The sequence below is a fragment of the Condylostylus longicornis genome, unplaced genomic scaffold (genome assembly GCF_029603195.1).
Source record: "Condylostylus longicornis isolate FDR11 unplaced genomic scaffold, ASM2960319v2 ptg000010l, whole genome shotgun sequence".
NCBI lineage: Eukaryota > Metazoa > Arthropoda > Insecta > Diptera > Dolichopodidae > Condylostylus > Condylostylus longicornis.
Window position 1 is genome coordinate 11,550,007 of NW_026577979.1, and position 16,289 is coordinate 11,566,295.

Below are 16,289 nucleotides of genomic sequence, written 5' to 3' on the forward strand. Positions count from 1 at the left end.
TCGTATTTTCCTTTAATTGATTGATTTTCCCCGCAAATTGAAATTTTTCTTTCATAAATTTTTGGCATTTTTTTTCTTTTGTGTTTCTTTTTGTTTTGTGAATCAACTCTTTAATTCTTTAACCTCTTCGAAATTGAGAAATAAAATTGACAGAATTGGCGCGTTATGATATCTAAAAGGAGTTGTGAAGGAGAATGTGACTGGCTATGGGGTAGATAGCAGGATATCGGAAGGAAGGAATGGGATATTGTGTGTGTTTAATTGAATACTTTAAAAATTCCGTTTTCGGTTATGTTTTTTTTTTATTCTGTTTTTGGTGCTTTTTTTATGTAAATCGGCTTAACTAGTTTTGTTTCTTTACTTGTTTTTATTTCAGCTTTCTTAAATTTTTTGATTTATGATTTTTAAGGTTTCAGATTATTTTCTGGTGTTTTTTTTTTTGTTTTTTTGAAACAGTCAAATATATTTATTTCATTTGGATATTTAAGCTATCCAAAATAATGTTTTGGAAATTGAATTAAATCGGTTTATATTACATGTATGTAATTGTATTATTTATGCTTGTATAGGTTTTTTTTGTCAAAAATAAAAATTCGAATTAATATCAATTCGGATTTGTGTAGTTGTAATAGATAAATGAGATTGTAGGTATGCGTATTTGAAATTAAAAGGATTTGGTTTTGTCTTGATTTTACAGATTTTAAATTAGTTTATAGAAAAAAATAACTTGCATTAATAAATACTAGGATAATTTTCTTGTATGTTGCTTTTGCTTTAAAAGAGTTTTGAGAAACATTGTGGGTCTTCACGTCATGATAAAACGTTGTGTTGTGTGGCTGAAGCCTTCCTTCATAATATTATCTCGATATGCCAATCAATAATTAGGAATTTTTGTTCGAGAAAAATTTTTTTCTAAAAAGAAAATCTAAGAGGAAATGAAGAAATAACGTAAAGGAAATGTGAGGTACGTTTAGAATTTGATTGATTCTGGTATTCCATTTTAATTTATGAAATTTATTAAAAAAAATTTAAAGTTTTAGAAGTTTTAAGTATTTTACTGAAAATATTTCAACTATTTTCCAAAAAGTGCATTGAGAATGTTGATATTTCTTCGACTTCTCGGAAATGTGCTATTGTTAAAAATTATGAAAAATCCCCATTAAAGATGGATTAAGGTATTAAAAATGTCCTTTATTTTCTATTGATTTTCTATGGTTTCTAGATCATTTAAGAAGTTTAACGAAAATTCCCGAGGAAGAAAGTTGGACTCACCTTCGATTAGTCGGAAATTAAAGCTTCGCCTTATGATTATGAATTTCTATTATTTACGTGTCTATAAATTTGTATAATTATTTGAGCTTTATTGAATTATATGAGCATAAAATATAGTTTTTGAAATAATTTTATTGAATAAGAATAAAAATAAAACTTATTGTAATAATTACTGTAATTGTAAACATGCATAAAATGGTTTCTAAATATATTGGAGGTACTTAAGGAATTATGCAATAAGCTAAGATTTATAAAGGTTTAAATTCGATTATTTTTAATATTTACATGCATTTCTCCAATTTTGAATTTGAATTTTTTTTTAATTAATTTAAGGATTTTGTTGATAAATTATGTTTTATATTTTTGTATTTTTTTTTAATTTGCATATTCTAAAATTATGCAATATAATTATGATTTAATTTTTAAATTAATATAAATGTATATATATATATAAAAAATATACATATATAATAGAAGAAGTCACAAAAACTTATTTCTAAATTAAAAAAAAAAATAATTTGTGAACATCAAAAGCTTTTAGTGGGTTTTTATTTTAATTAAATATAAATATATTTGTAATAATATATTTATACTTAATAATTATATTTAAATAATATTTAGCAACAAGATTAATAAAAAGAAGAAAAAACAGATTACAATAACAAAAGTTACTTACCGAATCGTGTGAATGTCGGTAGTCTATTGTATCACCAGATTTATCATCACTACGTTCCCAATCAATTTCCTTTTTTAAGGACTACAAATTTAATAAAAAGTTAATGAAATGTAAAAAAAAAACTTTGTGAAGATTTTGAACTTACTAATGGCACCGATTGAACTGGTCCTAAACCCGATGGTCCAGCAACTGGTTCCGTTGATATAATTGGACTACTAATACCACTACTGGTAGCTGTGTGCGTTATATTAACATTTCCTGTACCACTACCACCACTACGTGATGATGGTCTTAAATCTGATGTATGAAATGATGATGTTTGTGTATTTGACGTATTTAATGGAGGAACAACAACCGTTTGTGATGATGATGTATGACTAACACCACCATCATTACCACCACTACTAATACGATTGCTAATACTATCTCTTCCACCACTTTGTATACCATTATTTGAACTACTAGAATTAATGGTCATATTAATACCAATTGAATTTGGTCCAATACAATCATCATCATCATCAGTTGAATTATTATGTTTATCTCTATCACGTTCTTTTTCACGTTCTTTATCACCCAATAAACCACAACTTCCTGGTGAAAGTTGTTCATCATTAATAGTTGTTGGTGTTCTTGATAAACGACCACTAATTCCACCACCGCCGCCACCACTACCGCTACCACTACCACCACAGCCACTACCAATATTTGTATTACCGGCACCACCACCACCCATTGATGATGTTGATAAATCATGTTCTTCATCTAAACGCCTATGTCTATCACTTCGACTACTTGGACAACGCCTTTGATATAAATCTAATGGTAGAGGCGATGATGATGGTGCCGATGAATGTAATCTTTTTGGTGGTGAAGGACTACAACGATCATTTTCACGTTTAACGGCTAAATTAAAATTACTATTTGTTGTTGAAATTGACGCTAAAACAGAACTTGAATTTGTTGATATTTGAGTTTGCTGCTGTTGTTGACTTAATGACGAAGCACATATTGTACTACCGGTTCCACTTCCACTACCAATTAAATTTGGTGAAGAAGTTTCCATTGAACACTGCGGATCACATATAGATGAAGATGATGATGCTGCTGTAGCAGCTGAAGATGTTGGTGCTGCAATTGATACACCAGATGATGATTTAGCAGTACTAGATTGTTGTGAATGAGATGATCTTAAACGATCAGGTTCTCTTTCGGGTTCTCTTAATGCAGTATTTTGATTTGTCATTTCTGCTAAACCTTTCACCTAGAAAAATAATTTAATATTGTTAGTGAAGAAAGATGTGTGTTTAACATTATAATTTTACCTTCAGTGATTCCGCTGTCTTCAATAGAGCAGAGAGCTGACAATATTGCACGTTTACTTCGCCCTTATACATGAATTCTACTAATGTTTGCAGCTCGGATAGACGGACGTCTTTTAATATCACAATTGGATGTTTTTCGGGGTGGTCCAGAAAAAGGCTCTGGAAGTATGAGGAACAGGCCGAGAGGACCACCTGTAAAATAAAAAATAAAAATAAAAAATTATTTAGGATTAAAACAAAAATTTTAATATTAAATATTTTATGTATTTTAATTAATAGACAATTAAACTTAAATTATAAGATCATTAACAAAAGTTCTAAATAACGATTGAAAACATTTTCTTCGTATAATCTTAAAAGATTTGAACTTTTCATTAAACATCATACTTATTCATAACTAATTAGAAAACAGATACTTGCACGTATGCAGATGCTATTTTAAGATTTTTCTGACTTTTCCTGAGATTGAAGTTCGGCTATAGTATTGGAACATAAGACAAGTATAGGCAATTTTAAACAGCAAAAGTTATTTTGATATTAAATTGGTTCCAAAACTTTTAATAACCTGTCTACAAAGAGAATTTCAGTATTTTAAGATTACATTGCTAATTTTCTGTATAAAAATAATAAATGTTCGAAAGCTTTACTCAAATATGTCTATGAAAACAAAGAGCAGATAAAGCTATAAATTAGAAAGAATTATGAAATTAATCTTGAGTGTACTTGTGTCGTTCATAATTTTTGAGATAGAATAGTTTTCGAAAAGTTTTTAATGAAAATTTAATCGATCCTATTCCCACGCATAACTCATGGGCATTTATTGAACAATTAATACGATGAATACATCTGGCCCCAATATCTGTTTCCTATATCTTATATGATTAATAAATTATATTACAAAATCAATTATACATACATATACATACATATATACTGATTATTATATTTTCTATTTTTTTTAAATTTTATTATACAAATTGTTAATTATTCATACTATATTGTGTATTTAACTGTTTTATTTTTATACCCTGCACTTCGTGAAGGGTATATTAACTTTGGTATGGAGTTTGTAACTACTTGAAGGAGTCATCTGCGGTATGGACATATATATATTCTTGCTCAGCGTAAAATTCTGCGTCGATTTAGACATGTCCGTCTGTCCGTCCGTCCGTCCGTCCGTCCGTCCGTCCGTCCGTCCGTCCGTCCGATCGCACGATAACTCAAAAACGAATAATGCAATCGACACCAAACTTTCACAAGTTTTTTCTCTTGTGCCAAGGACGAGCCCTATTATTATTGGACTAATTCGGACAACGGGTTCGGGTAGCTGCCATACAACTCAAAGAGTTTATTTTAAATATTCCAAAAACTAATAAAGCTATAAATATAAAATTTTGTATACATGTGTCCAATTGTATTCTACACATGCTCTAGAAATTATAATGGGATAGCTGCACCGGTTCGGGTGGCTGCCATACAACTCCAACAGCAAATTTTTTATATTCGGCAAAATAATAAAGTCAGATTCATGAAACTTGGCAGTCATGTGTCCAATTATAGGTCAAATATACTTCTGAAGTTTTAGAGGAATTGCTTTACAGGTTCGGGTACCTGCCATACAACTTCAGAAGCTAATTTTAAATATTTGGGAAAATAATAAAGTCAGATTCATGAAACTTGGCAGTTGGATGTCCGATTATAGATCAGATATATTTGTGAAGTTTTAGAGGAATTGCTTCACAGGTTCGGGTACCTGCCATACAACTCCAGAAGCTAATTTTAAATATTTGGAAAAATAATAAAGTCAGATTCATGAAACTTGGCAGTTTTGTGTCGAGTTATAGGTCAGATATATTTCTGAAGTTTTAGTGGAATTGCTTGACAAGTTCGAGTAGGTCCCATACAAGTCTGAAAGCTTATTTTAAAAATTTGGAAAAAAAATAAAGTTAGATTCATGAAACTTGGCAGTTGGATGTCCGATTATAGATCAGATATATTTGTGAAGTTTTAGAGGAATTACTTGACAGGTTCGGGTACCTGCCATACAACTCCAGAAGCTAATTTTAAATATTTGGAAAAATAATAAAGTCAGATTCATGAAACATGGCAGTTTTGTGTCGAGTTATAGGTCAGATATATTTCTGAAGTTCTAGTGGAATTGCTTGACAGGTTCGAGTAGCTCCCATACAAGTCTAAAAGCTTATTTTAAAAATTTGGAAAAATAATAAAGTCAGATTCATGAGACTTGGCAGTCGTGTGTCCAATTATAGGTCAGACATATTTCTAAAGTTTTAATGGGATTGATTGACAGGTTCGAGTAGCTCCCATGCAAGTCTTAAAGCTTATTCTTAATATTTGGAAAAAAAATAAAGTCAGATTCATGAAACTTGGCAGTTGTGTGTCCGATTATAGATCAGATATATTTGTGAAGTTTTGATGGAATTGTTTGACAGGTTCAGGTACTTGCCATACAACTCCAAAAGCTTATTTTAAATATTTGGAAAAATAATAAAGTCAGATTCATGAAACTTGGCAGTCGGATGTCCAATTATAGGTCAGACATATCCGTGAAGTTTCTATAGAATGACTTCACAGGTTCGAGTAATTGCTACACAATAACGAAAGGTGCAGGGTATAATTCAATCGGTTTATACCGACTGAAACGTTTTTACTTGTTTTATATTAAAATTTTCAGAAAAAAAAACAGAAAAAAAAGCAAACAAACAATTAAAATAAAAATTAGTTATTAGATTTTATTCAAGGTCGTTTTGAGCACGACTTGCGTTTAAAAATATGCGCGTTCAAATCAAATTAAATATACCGTGCTCCCTCTATTTTAATAATATTAATAAATTTTTCAATTTAATCGAAAGGTATATTTAGTGTACAAGGTTAGTTTTAAAAATTTTTTGTCAAACATTTTATATTTTTATATTAACAAATCTTTAGATAAGCCTTTTTAAAATCTTACACGAATTAGCAAGATTTATTTTCGTTTGAATGCGATTGTATTCTGATTGCTGTTTGTGTATATCTAGTTTTTCCACAAGTTTGATATTACGATTTCAAACTAATTAATAGTTTCAGAATTATAACACATACAATATTTTATTAGGAAGAGTTATCAATCAGAACTGTCGCAGAAATGTGAAACATTATTTACAATTCTATTAGTATAAAAATTAGGTCTTTTCAAATTTCGTGACTTTAAAAAAGGAACAAATTTGAATTTACAAAGGAACAAATTTACATTTTAATTAAATTTTAATTAAAATGTAAAAATAAAATATTTTTTACAAATCTGGTTAGGATAGAATATTGTTGAAGTACCATATCATTTGGTCTTCAAACATGCTTTTGTAATAAAATTGAAATTCAGAAAAATAGTTCAAAGGTAATCAAACAACCAAACCACAACCAAAAATGTTTTAGTGGTTTTAAAGAAGTGGGAAAATATTAAAATTGGTAAGTCAAATTTTTAGTGAGCGGGCTTTATTTTGACGGTATACTGAAAATTGCTTTTTCAACGAATAATGCTTTGTTCAGAAATATTTCAATCATACCTCGTACTCTTTTTTTATTTAATGCAACAAAACTTCACTTCTTATTATCGATTTATCGCATCTCAAATTGTATAAGAAAATAAAATTAGAAAATATATAGAATTTTATAATAATATTTTTTTGTCTGTATGTATACGAGTAGCTTATAATAAAATACTAGAGATAATAGAGGGAATTTTGATTGTCATACAATACAATTTAATGACAGATTTTTAGTAGTAAAAACTAATAAATTTACATAAAAAGTATAAAATCATGCGCTTAAAATTGCATTATTTTTTTCCCTCTCAATAATAATATTCTTTTGTTTTTTAAAAGATAAAATTTTATGGAAGTAAAAAATATAATAATAATTTTTTTATTAATTTTAACTATAAATTATATACACATACATATACATATATATTATTATGGAGTGTATGTGTACCATTGTACAGGAGACAAACATGCATAATGTACACGTCTTTTTATTTATTTTAACATGACCGGATCTTTTTATAATTTTTGCAGTTTTTTTGAATCGAAAATAATGCAAGTAATGTAAGCTACTGTAGCACAAAAACACAAACAATCTCATGTTAATCATGATTAGGAAAGAAATTATGTAAAACCAATCGATTATAGTTTGCCTTGCCTATTAAACATTTTATTTAATTTGCAATTGTTTGTCTTATAGTGTTAATTGAAATATGGATTAACAATATTTTATATTTTTGTTGAATTAAAAATAATAAATTTTGTACTTGTATGAAATTCGAATATTTATGGTTGAAAAAAATTTCAAACCTTCTAGATTTACTTATTAATGCAAATGAGATTACAATTATTATTTTAGGCCAATTTGCTTTGAGAAAAATTCCAACCTCAAAAAATTTTACTATTGAATATATTGCATTTGTTTTTAACAATTATTAAAATATTTTAGATTATCTATATATGTACGTAAATTTAAAATTTTATAAATTTGATATTTTAAAAAATTTAAACGTGCAGATAAAATATTGGCATTGTCATTTTGTTAAAAATGAAACACTTAAAGGTTTGACATTATTTCTGGGTTATCGAAATTTTTGGGCGAAAATTATTGTTTTCTTCTAAAGTTGTTTAGTCTAAAATTTTTTGGTTCAATAGCACTTTAAGGGAATATTTGAGTATTTTGAATGGTATAGAGGTTTTGTAAATCGGGCGAAATCTACGGAGGTATTTTTGGAAAAGTGAAAAAATAGAGATTATTTATTCAAGTGATTCTCTTATTACCATATATATTTGCATACGTCCAGGAGGAATTTTAAAATTAAAACTAAAGAAAAAAATTAGAAACATTGAAATATAATACATATGTAGATTCCGTCTTAATTTACTTAAGATATTACCATGAGAGAAGATTGCATGAGAAAACAGTAGATGCAATATTTTTACTCTCGCAGACATACTTTCGATAAAGCTGGTAGTGCAAATAGACTTTCTTTCAATAAAAAATATATTGATTAATATTTTTTATAAATTATAACAATTTTCAACAAAGAAGAACTTTTCATTATTTTTGTTTGTAAGAATTGAAGTATTAAAAAAATTTTATTTCTTGATAAAATCGTATTATGAGCCAATATGTTTGAGGAACCAATTTCTACCTCTATTTTGTTTAAATAATTTTTTAATTTCCTTATTTCCTTACATAAAAACCTTTACAATCAATTTTACAAAATTCAATCCTCGATCATGTCATAATTATTAAAAATATTCAAAACATTAATTTGATTTTATTTTTTTATGACGATCTAGGGACTATAATAATTGGTCCTTTTATTTAAAATTGGAAATAAAAACAACGCCAATTTTAATTCAATTATGTTAATTAACCGGTCAGAAGCTATACACACATTTGTTGTTTCATTAATAAGGGGCCATAGAGATATAAAAATAAAGTTCATACAATAAAAAACATAGAGTTGGAAAGCTCTATGCAATAGAAAAGTTAAAAAAAAAACATTTTTAATTGAATATAAAATAGCGGTTGTCATTCTTTTATAACTGATATAGGAATAATAACAAAAAAATAATAGTAAAAGATAAAGCTGAAAAAAAAACATGGTTACATTACAATTAATGCCTTAGTTATTTCCTATTGTATGTAATTATCATTAAAACTTGAAATTTAAAATTAAAAAAATCGCGTTAAAAAAGTGTTAAAAATGCAATAAAAACAAAATAAAATGAGAAAAAAATTCAATTTTAATAAATGTAGGTAAAAAAATAAAAATTATTATTAGATTGTTAGATTTGCTTTTAAAAAGAAAATTTCGATTCGAAAGCACTTTGTATTTTAAACATTTTAAAAAATAAATTTAAAAGCCCAGAGGGTTTAAGACACAAATTGCATATTTTTTTTCTTAAATTCTTGTGAATTGTAATCAATACCTGTGTAAATATGTATAGTGTAGGTACTTTGTACAGAAAGTCATTGCGATTGTAAATTTCAATAAACTCTATAGCCAAGACAACGCTTTGTAATATAGCACATTTCCTTTATCAGTCTAAGTTATTTAATAGCAACGATTTGATTAAAGCTCTAAAACGGGCATACCTTTCCATTTTGTGTTATGTCTACAGTTCTCGAATGTTGGCCATTTCAGGGCTTTTATATACGATCATGAACTAATAATTATTTTACATATAAATTCTATTATTTACTAAAATTGGTCAAAATTTAGATTATCGAGTCTTATCAATCTTCATAAAATTCTTTCTGAATGCTTCCTCTTGCTATATAAGTCTTTGAGAAGAACAAGATTACCTCAGGAAAAAACACTGAAACAATTCAGCAACTAATACAGTAAGCTACCTTCAGGCAAAATATCGAGGATTCATTTCCTAAATTATTTAAATCTTTCGTAATAATTATTTCTCAATATAGTCTTTTTATAGTTTAGGGTTAATGATTTTCTAAAAATGTTAACAGTTTTCTAAATCAGAAATAAAAAGCGTTTTGCTCTATAAAAAAATGAAAATAAAGCCGTAGAATGTGAAAATCCCACCGAAATAGGTGAAAAGAAAGTAGTTCTGAGTAATAAGCTCTTAAATAGCATTTCAAAACCAAGTTTCTCAATATATTCTATTGCTCTAATTCAGTTTTCTATTTCAAAGGATGTATAGAAGTTTTGTAAATATACAGATAAACAGAGAAACAGATTAAAATAAATAAGTACATATTTCATACACTTTGTTTCAAATGTGCTAATAAACGTTACTTTAATCTTTTTAACGTGGTTTCAATACGAATTTGAAGCAAGTAAAGGTATGGTAAGTATACATTGTGTGAGAACTGCATGTAAATAACATACAAATGAATTAAACACTATACTAAAGAGATTTTTACAAGATTAAGTAATTATTATTAGGCCTGGTGTATTGTTTTTGATTGTAGGTGGTTAAAATTTATTTAACCTGAAATAAGTATAAGGATATTTGGTGGTGTTTTTATATGTGATCATGTATAGATTTAAAATACAACAAGATTATGTACAAATTTTTGTAAATTATTGTTTTTGTTTCAATTTCAATGGGTTACTGTTATACCCATTTATATGAATGTTATGTTTAAAATGTGCCGTACAAGTGTGTATTTAAAATTGAGATATGTAATCAAAATTAAAGAAAATATTGTATAATTGTTGAAATAAGATCTAATTAAATAAATTAGGTAATTTCATTTATAAACTGTAAAATCTTAAATAATTGGGTCTTTTTTGATTATATAAAAGAATAGGAGAAGTTGTAATGTGTAACTATTACAAATTGTATAACAGATTAAAATCTGTACAAATTGTTATATAATTTTTACAATCTAACTTTGAATAATTTATGGAATTTTTAATAAATTATAAAATTTGTTGGAATTTCAATAATTTTATTATGTGTTGATTGATTTTAATGAATAATGCAACCTTTATTAGTTAAAAATAAAATATTTGCGAGTTTGTAAGAAATTTGTGAAATATAATAATATCGAATAATAACTTTTCTACATTCTAATGATATTTTTTTCGATTTTTAGTAAATACTCGTACTGGCAAAATTTATTATGAAATTCTAAAATCACTACAAAAAGATATTAGCTAAAAATCATCAATAAAAATTATGATTGTTTTAATCGAAAACGAATAATAATTAAAGCCATTTTAGAAATACTTTATTCACACTCATCTATAGAATTAATTATAATCATGTACGTGCATATATGGTAGTCAATGAAGGTGTGGCATATTATTGTTAAGATCTCTTTCATCATTTCTAATTTAGCATATTATTTATATATAGGAAATAAGATGGAAATTTAAAATAATTCAGTATAAAATATTATTAAATTTAAATTTAATTTTAATATTTAAATGAAACAAGTAGTGAATTTCAAAAATGGAGTAAGCTAGTAAATATCACAAGAATGGGTTTACATTTACTACAATAAATTTTAATACGAATTTTGATATTTGAACAACTTGCAAAAAAATTTAGTTAATATTGCGATACAATAAGCAGCACATATACAACTTGTTGGTTACACTTGTATAAAATTTCTTCTAAAACGCAGTTTAAACAGTTAAACGGTTTAAATACTGTCTAAATAAAGTTTTTCAACAACGAAAACCTTTTAAAACCGCTGCATTGTATGAGAAAGCACTTTCAATTTGTCGGTGCAGAATAAATTCAAGGTGTTAAGAAGATTCGCTTAATGTCAAGAGCTTTTAATATACATTTTTGGAATATGATTGCAAATTTTATGTATTTATTGCGTTTTGGAAGTCACCGCTTCTGCTCTCAATTTCTGTTTTTTGATGGTTTACTTAAAGTTTATATTATTTTAAACACTGAACAGCTTACAAATTTAAATTTTTATTCTACATTAAAGTATTATTACCATATTGCATGTTGAATTTGTTCTAAAACAAAAAATAAAGTGTCTTATTAAAGAAATAATTTGTTGTTATAGCGTAGCTCGAAATGACATATTGTAATTAATTTAAGAATCAGGGAATATAATTACCTTGGTACCCCAAATATTCTTAATATGTCATTGATATTCATATAGATATTATGAATTTTAATCTAAAAAAATATTATCTCCAGTTTAATTAATAGTGTACCAAATGCATTCTTGTACTAAATCCACTTGTACTGAATTCTCATTCACTATACATTAAAAACATAACATACAGTGCAAACGGTATTACAATAAAAGAACTAAGAAGCTGCAATAATTAATCATTGTCAAACGTCTAAATTATAGCAATCAATTAACAGTTAATAATTATGTTTATTTTCATTAAATGAATGTTATACTGCAATTACACATTGTTTTGTTTTTCACTTAATAAATTTTGTATTGCCTTTATTATTCTAACGATTAAATGAGTTTTATCAAGATTCAAAGAAAATTTACGATATTTTTTCTTCGTTTTCAAGATTTTCAGCAATAGTTCCCATACTGTTAACCGGGTTCTTAAATATTCTACAATATTTGAAATAGAGGCTTTTATTAACATCATTGCTCTTTTTTTTGTTACATGTACCTATTTGCTAATAATATGTGCTACCTTGATTTATAAGAAAACAAAAACAAATAATCATTTTAAATGCAATCTGCACGACATTAAAGGTCATTAAATTATTTTTAATGGAAATTTCTTTTGAATATGCTAGGAAAATTGTTTTAATTCTTAAGACACTTTGAATCCATTAATCAGCATCTATAAGTATATAATGTATATGCACATATTTAAAAATGGTTGATAATATCAAATAAAATTTATAACGTTCTATTTAAATTTATTGCAATTGATCTGCGGCTAAAACAACAAAAAGCAAAAAAAAAAACAATATGACAATTATTAACATTTCCTTTGATAGTTTATTACATTTGCCACTAGGTTTTGAACATGAAGAAAGAAAAAATACATAAATAAACAACAATTGGATTTTTTTTTTCGAACAGTTGCAAAAACTGATTAAGTTATATAACACTTGTAAAAGTGAATTGATTTATATTTTAATTTAAATTTGCATTTAATTAAATCACAGCAGTCTTGTGTATTTCTTTTCAATTTTTATTAATTAATATTCATGTTCTGAAATACCTTGGAGGTCGCTATTTTAATTTTGAATATAACATATAAATAAAATTCATGATGAAATATATTGGTATAATGTTGTTCTATATAAACAACCTTGCCAATTACCTTGCCAGTATATTATGTATAAACATTCACATATTATGTTTTATAATTTATTAAAATGGAAAACATTATAAGTTTAATTTTAATAAAAATACTGTTATACATATTTATGTGTTATATTCATGTTGTACGTAATGTTGTATATCATGAATGATATATGAAATTCTGTTTATTATTCGAGCAGGAATTGGGGCTTATCAATCTATTTCTTTTTGTTTACGCTTTGTAAACTTTTTAAATAGAATTAGGAATTGTCACAAATCACAATAGGAAAAATTGCAATATTCGCTGTATTAGAAAAAATATACATCTGCTGTAATAGCTAGTTTTCAAGCGTAATTTATAACATTTAATCTTTAGAGGAAAATTACAATTTTTTAAAAGGATATTGTCATCGCATAGTTTTCGTCTAATAGCATAGTTTTCGTCTAAGATTTTACTGAATTTAGGGCATTTTGAGATTTCAGCTTTAGATTCAAAGGACGATAAGATTAAAGACTGACTATCACGCTATACACTCGCTCAATCTCCCCATATTGTTTTTTAAAAAAGAAGAATATTTTTCGTACATCTAATGGATATTCCGTTTGCCACAAATACGAGTGAATATTATTTACATAACGCGGTCACTTTTTCAAAATTTTGCCTCATGGCTTGAAAAAAAATTTAATTGGAAATTAGAAATTTTGAACAAATGTAAAATATTAGATTAAAACATGCCGTAAAAATATGCAAAAGTAATTTTATTTTAGCATGACAAGGTTTATAAGTGCAATTTACAATCTTGAAAATATTCTTGTAGTGAACAAAAATCTCTCATTAAAGAATGAATTTCAATAACAATCAGTAAAATATAATTTTAACGGGTTCATCTTTGTTCTGGAATCATCTGTATCTAGTCCACATATTTGCTATATTAAAATGTGCCATTTTACGATTTCGAAAAAACTTCATGTTATTCGTTATACAATTATGCAATCGAATATATTGGAATTTCTAAAAATAATAATAAATTCCTAAGTATATCAACTATAGGTAAAATGTTAGGTTTTTTTTCTAATAATAATCGGTCATTAACTTTTACTATAGACTGTTATTTAATACGCATGAAATAAAATTTGCTATTAGATTAACAATATTGTGATATCAAATTAATTGAGAGTCTTATGAAAAATAAATCTAATACAATTATCGCTCCGTTATCTAATCAAACCAATAATCTTTGAAATTTTAGGCAAAATTTACAATGTACGTCGATTCCACTGAAATAGATTTTCAAAAATATTACCGGTGTGTAAAAATTGAAATTTGTTAAATTTTAAGCTAAAAAAAAATCAAGAATTTTAAACTTTAGCAAGTGATTTTTGTTTCAATTTGATTGTGCTCCTTAATTTATGCAATGTTTTTAATATTAAAATTTTTCATTGAAATTTAAATTTTATATTGAAAATTAAAAATTTCGTATACCACAAATAATATTCTCGGATTTTTTATATTATTATTACATCTGAGACTAATGTTATAATAACTAAAGCTTTAATATCCATTACTTTTTAGAAGAGAAACTGCTACAAAGATTTCTAAATTTGCTCAATTGGGGTGAACCCTTAAGTGCGCTGCATATCTTAGAATACACGCTCGAAACCCACCCTCTTGATGAACTTAGACATCTTGCGAAGCCCGGAAAGCCAGAACTCTTCATAATTTCCCTTCTTATTATTTATAAGAAATATATTATATATATTTTAATAGGGAGTACTAAAAACCAAAATATTATAGGGTTACTAAAATTATAGAATATGTACACCCTACTCTGAAGAGCAAAATTTGATCACTACTTGTTTGGAATAGCTTGTCATATTGTTTCAAATGACAGTATGATTTTTTTAAAAAAAGTTTGGAATTACTCGGGGAAGCTTCAAGTTGAAATTTATTCCAAAATATTTTATTACAGATTAATTTTACGATTTATTATTTACGAAGTTTATTTAATTGTCTCTTTTTAAAACTATTTTTTTGCAACAATTCAGTTTTTATTGTAGTTGAAAGAGCGTTATTGAACTAATTTAAATAATAAATAACAAAATGGCAGAATAAAATAAATTGAGGCAAATAAAGAAGTTCATAAGAAATGCTTTTCTTATTTTAACAATATTTTTTCAATTTAAACTTTCTATAAGGAAGCAAAACGTTCGATACCCACAAAGAACATTAAAGTATTGTAATTTTTTTCCATAAAATACAAAATACTTCCATCTTATGTTTATACATGTGTATATATTTTATATTGCACAGAATTATAAAGATCGTGACCCATATATTTAATTAATTGGGACAATTAAGATCGTGATTCGATTTTTTTCTTCTTATTTGAGATTCTATTTCTCTTATGTTTTTGCTCTCTATATACACTTTTAATTCTCTATCGTGAACAAAGTTTTGATCTTTTATTCTTTTATTTTCTTCTATTTCTGAATTCAAGTTCAAGTCCCGACCTGATCTAGCACTATATCAATTAATTATTTTAACATTTTCAAATAATTTTTTTCACGTTCACTTACTACTCTTCTCACATATTATTATGTGCGTTATTATGTGTATAGATAAATAGATTACAAATATGGAGATTCGGAAGTTGTACAATGAAAGTAGAAAAAAAAAATTGTATTGAAAGAATATAAAAATGGAAAGAGTGAAAAAAAAAGAAATCCAGAAGAAGAAGAGGAATAAAACTGATACAAATTTTTTGTGACCATAAAAATTCACAATTTTAGTAAGTAGTTAGTCGAATATGAAATTGAATCGCAATAAGAATGCACCTTTTAATAGATTTAATTATAGGTAAAGAGCATTCGGTCGCGTTGAATATAGATTTATGTAAATGTCTATATTTTTTTAATAATAATTATTAAAGAAAATCGAGTTGTAAAATGTATTGAAACGCATTTTCATTTTTTTAATGAAAGAAGAAGGAAGAGACATTCATTTATTGTAAGTTCAACAGTTTTTACTGATAAAATCTCGGGAATTTCAAACTTCTATGAAAATTGAATTTGAGTGTTTTTTAATGACACTTACAGATGGTTAGAAGTTAGTGTGGAAGACGCGACATTCTTCATAATTTCTGTTCTAAGTTGTTGTGTTAAAAAATTTAAGAATTTGTTCACCAGCATCGGAGTCGAGTTCAAAAAATATTGTCACATGGTGTCGTCACTTAGTCATA

General features: G+C 26.4%; 1 protein-coding gene across 1 annotated transcript in view; it reads right to left on the bottom strand.

Annotated features, from left to right (window-relative positions):
- The window catches only part of LOC129618739 (myb-like protein A), a 138,307-nt gene that overhangs the window by 56,940 nt on the left and 65,078 nt on the right, over positions 1–16,289 (bottom strand). The window contains exons 2-4 of the mRNA XM_055533701.1: positions 3,274–3,465; positions 2,094–3,212; positions 1,949–2,029 (exon numbers count right to left, since the gene is read on the bottom strand). Of these exons, the coding sequence (XP_055389676.1) occupies positions 1,949–2,029; positions 2,094–3,212; positions 3,274–3,465 (1,392 nt within the window). The remainder of the gene's footprint in view (positions 1–1,948; positions 2,030–2,093; positions 3,213–3,273; positions 3,466–16,289) is intronic.